The sequence below is a fragment of the Anopheles funestus genome, chromosome 3RL (genome assembly GCF_943734845.2).
Source record: "Anopheles funestus chromosome 3RL, idAnoFuneDA-416_04, whole genome shotgun sequence".
NCBI classification, from domain to species: domain Eukaryota; kingdom Metazoa; phylum Arthropoda; class Insecta; order Diptera; family Culicidae; genus Anopheles; species Anopheles funestus.
This window is the reverse complement of record NC_064599.1, coordinates 35,556,777-35,560,792: the sequence shown is the minus strand read 5'-3', so window position 1 is coordinate 35,560,792 and position 4,016 is coordinate 35,556,777. Positions and strand designations below refer to the sequence as shown.

Here is a 4,016-nt window from a genome sequence, read left to right as displayed (position 1 = left end):
AGTGTGGAAAGAAAAAGAGGGAGCTTTGTGCTAAATTAGTTTACACTGCTTTTACAAAGTGATTAAAAGAACGATATTAAATTTTCTTCATTGATAGATTGAAATAAATTATATAGCATTTATAGAAAATACTGTGGCAAATATAAGGAAAACATTTTTTTTGCGTATTAAGAACGGCCTGGCTAAGGCTTATTTTCACCACGCAGCCGGATAGTAAGTCCATGATACGGGGTTACGGTCCAGATAGGATTTGATAGCCGGTGCTGTCGTGTGGAACCGGCGTCGTTTGTCACCTAAACCACCAAGCCGACCCATGCTTCCAATAGTTGTTCAATGAAGCATTTCTCATCCAACCTATAAAGCCTAATTTTTAGAACATTAATGCCCAACAAGACAGGTTTCGAGTACTGCTTCATGATGGGAAATGAAAAGTGAAGTTTTATCCGATAACTGAAGCGCACAAAAATCATGTTAATTTGCTTCTCTAACTAAAGTACATATCTGCTGGGATCAACTCTGGGTTGTCTATTATGTGCTTTTCCTCACGACACCACCATAAGACCACAATTGATGCTGTGCCACAACAATGTGCTCTGCCGCAAATTGCTCAGACATTAAAGAACTACCAGAAAACGCTTACATTCGTCCACATTTACTGTATTTTCCAGAACTTGCATCAAATTATAAGAATAACTATTTCGGATCTGTAAATGTAAAACACAAAACGGAATACTTCACGTTCGCTCTTCAATGCTGTATATTAAACCGCACAGGAAGTTGATCTTCTGTACGTTACACATACTAAAGCTCGTTGGCAAACACCAACAGTAGGACAAGCTTTGTTGAATGTAACAGAAGCACAAGCGTAGCGTTCAAGAAATTACCCTCATCGTAGCAATTCTAAGCCATTGTACTGTATCACAAGAGCGTCCCAGACGGTACGGGACGGTGCGAAACTTAACCAAACTCTAGGCCATTCGCTTGCCAATACCGAGCGTGGAGTTCCATATGAGTTCCTATGCACCGTGAGGGAACAAACAACCAACGGAGTACGGCTCCATATCCGGATTCGATCCGCAACCGTTAGTCAATGGCACTGTTGATCGCAAACATCCATCCATCGATGGTATGCCCGCTGCTGGTCCCGTCACACCACGAGATTGATGAAACCGTGCGAGTTAAAGATGGGCGTCTTGCCCAGAACACAATCTTCCGGTCCAATGCCACCGTATTGGAGTGCCGGTGGGCCATCGTTGCTGTTGCTGCTGCTACAGCTGTTATTGTTGTTGTTGAGATCCGATCGCATACCACTAAAGAGGTCCTGAGCTCGTGGGACTGTAGGTGAAGTAATCGTACAAGAAAGATATTCAAATTTTTAACTCTCCACAATCTGGACAGCGCCTGACTGTCGTGCTATCGTCAGAACTTACCATGTACATGCTTCTTCTGGCGGGCGCGTGAATTCTGGAACCAAACTTGTGTAACTCGCTTGCTCAACCCAGTAGCGAGAGCAATTCTTTCCAAATCCTGACCATCCGGATTGCTGTCCACCTGGAAGTTTGCCTGCAAAATCTGTATCTGCTCCTCCGTAAACGTGGTCCGGATGCGTTTGGTTTTGTTCTTCCCATTGCCATCCGCTTCACAGCCGTCCTCACTCGACGCCGTACCGTCATCGATCAGCTCCATGTAGTGCGTTTTGCACAGGACCCGTTCCTCACAGATGGCGAACTGTTCACCCGTTGACAGTTGCCGTCCACAGGAATCGCAAGCGAAGCACGCCAAATGAAACACATACTCCCGGGCCCGCCGTACCCAGTCGGTGGCCGATATAGAGCGCGAACACTTGGCACAGCTCGTCTTAAACTTCCTTCGCGTGGCAGAACGAGAATAAAGAGATAACCACAACACCTGTTAGTTTCGATCGCGAACCGGTGATAAGCTCGATCGTATTGCCTTACTTGATGTAATCTGCCTTACAGTACATGTCACCGTCCCGTAGATAGCACGAGACCTGACGCTCGAGTGGACAAAAGCACACGCTGCAACGCAAACAGGACCCGTGCCAAGCACTGCCATTCACCTCGAAGATGTATCGATCGGTGATCGGTTCGGTACAGCTTCCACAACTTTTAAACTCCGTCTGCGGGCGATGGTGAAATGGAAAGAGAAATTCCCAAAATACATAAGCTTTCATGTTCTTCGTTTTCATATTTTATATTTTTTAATTTAGTCATTTGGGCCATAGCAAAGCCTTCTTTCTTTGTTTCAACGATTGATCATTATTCGATTACTTTTTTCAAAACTATAACAAATCTTTAATTTCGAGTTTAGAAACGAAAACCAAAACTTGAAAACAGATTGCTTCCATCATATGAAAGCTTCTTCGTAGTGTAAAATAACTGGCCTAACAATATCACTTATTAAAATAATAAAAAAGCAGATGACGGTGCTGAAACACAGGTCAATGTATTAAATTTAAAGTACTTCAACTTTTTCTATTAAAAACCCTTTTCTTGATTTTTTGAATGAAGTAGAACAATTTGACATGTAAGAATGCATGTAAGAACTTTTTTTAAATAACTGCAATAGATCCGAAAAAAAGTCGCACCAACGTTTTGTTTACCTTCATTTCAGAAAACCTCAATTCTCACTCTGTGCACTTTTTGAGAAACTTTTTCCGTTAAATCGTCCTTCCAAGAGTCCTTCACAAAAGTATTCTTATAATTTTTATTCTCACTTTTTGTCATACCAAATGCAAGATCACACGTACTTCTATTGTTGCATTCTTTGTTCAACTTTGTAGAATAGATCACTCATAAATTGCACTCTTTCTATAAAACTCAGTTTTTCTGTTTCCGATTCAGGTTTTTGTTCACTTTCCTAACGATAAACTTGGGTTTTACACACCACGAGCTAACTTTAATTTCTCACGTCTAATTCACAAAGCAACTTTTCAACCATCCCCGATGCCGAACGGTTCCGAACCTCATGGTGCGTCAACCACCGTCGCAGGTCAATCTCGAACTGAGCACAAAGTCCCTTGATCCAGGCAGCATCAAAAGGCTAGAAAACGAAACAACCCTATTCCGGTACGGAGATGCCTACCGAGCGGTCCGAGACCTCTCCCGATCCATCTGTTCCGAACGTTTGTGTTGCTAAGGAACCCACGTCGGAGATGTGGATAAGTGGCTCTCTTTTCTTCTCTATTCTGTTGAATGTTTTCACGCTCATTCCATTGCTCTCACACATCGGCACTAGAAATCCCCTCGCATTCTAGACACTCGCATCGCGCACACTCTCTGTCGACGCTTAGACGCACTATGTACTCGACACGCGCGGCCAACCCAAACCCTAAAACCCCACCTCGTCGTCAACCCGGCGTCGAGGAGTAGGAGCGACCCTCGAAGATGAACCTCGAACACGGGGCCGCAACATAACACGCCCCTTCGATTTATGCGCGATTTATGTTGCCTTTTTCGGTACGCCGTGTGTTTAGTTCTGTGGCACCCTTGGCTCAATTGTGTGTTCCGGCCGCGAGGTTTCCTAGTGCGGGGAAAATACAGGGGCAAATACTTCCGAGTGGTCGCTTTCTGGGTTCGCTTTTGTCACTTTTGAAGTGTTGGTTTTTTTTCTCTTGTACGAAGTCAACAAATCGATTGAAGAATTAGCAATGGAAAGATGTCTAAAGTATGAAGTACAAGAACTGAAGAATTTTACAAAGCCAAAGCTTCTTGAGGGAACTGTGTATAAGGATGTAAGGGATGTCCATTATTCTTGCGCTCAAAATTCTTCATTCCTTTCTCATTGGGAGTTTTTCGATCGAACCGTTTCCCGTGCATCGTTTCCGGATCATCCAGTGGCATGAAAAGGGTTCTTCAAAGAACGCCCAGACAAGAATGCCCAAAATGACACCGAAAGTGTCTCGTCTCGAAAAGTGATGTCATGTACCAAACCGCACCGTCAGCCACCAAGCAAGCACACACCGTACCGTACCGAGTTGCATAATTGTGTCCCAT

General features: G+C 43.8%; 1 protein-coding gene across 2 annotated transcripts; it reads right to left on the bottom strand.

The window, feature by feature from the left end:
- Positions 1-328: 328 nt before the first annotated feature.
- LOC125772214 (LIM/homeobox protein Awh-like) lies at positions 329-3,359 on the bottom strand. 2 transcript variants are annotated; one of them, XM_049443678.1, is made up of 4 exons: positions 2,624-3,359; positions 1,959-2,140; positions 1,431-1,867; positions 329-1,335 (listed from the first exon to the last, which is right to left on the bottom strand). In XM_049443678.1, exons 1-4 carry the CDS (start codon positions 2,627-2,629, stop codon positions 1,148-1,150), a joined length of 813 nt encoding a protein of 270 aa, XP_049299635.1. In that variant the 5' UTR covers positions 2,630-3,359; the 3' UTR covers positions 329-1,147. The 2 variants fall into 2 exon arrangements, with proteins under 2 accessions (XP_049299635.1, XP_049299634.1); XM_049443677.1 differs by lacking the exon at positions 2,624-3,359 and having other exon boundaries at positions 1,959-2,228.
- Positions 3,360-4,016: the final 657 nt, after the last annotated feature.

Bases quoted from the DNA above. Each gene is read 5' to 3' on its own strand.
- LOC125772214 (XM_049443677.1), bottom strand. From the start codon at position 2,209: ATGAAAACGAAGAACATGAAAGCTTATGTATTTTGGGAATTTCTCTTT. The intron at 1,868-1,958 runs GTAAGGCAATAC...TGCCACGCGAAG, and splicing joins TGTAAGGCAGATTACATCAA to GAAGTTTAAGACGAGCTGTG. The intron at 1,336-1,430 runs GTAAGTTCTGAC...CTTCACCTACAG, and splicing joins CCAGAAGAAGCATGTACATG to TCCCACGAGCTCAGGACCTC.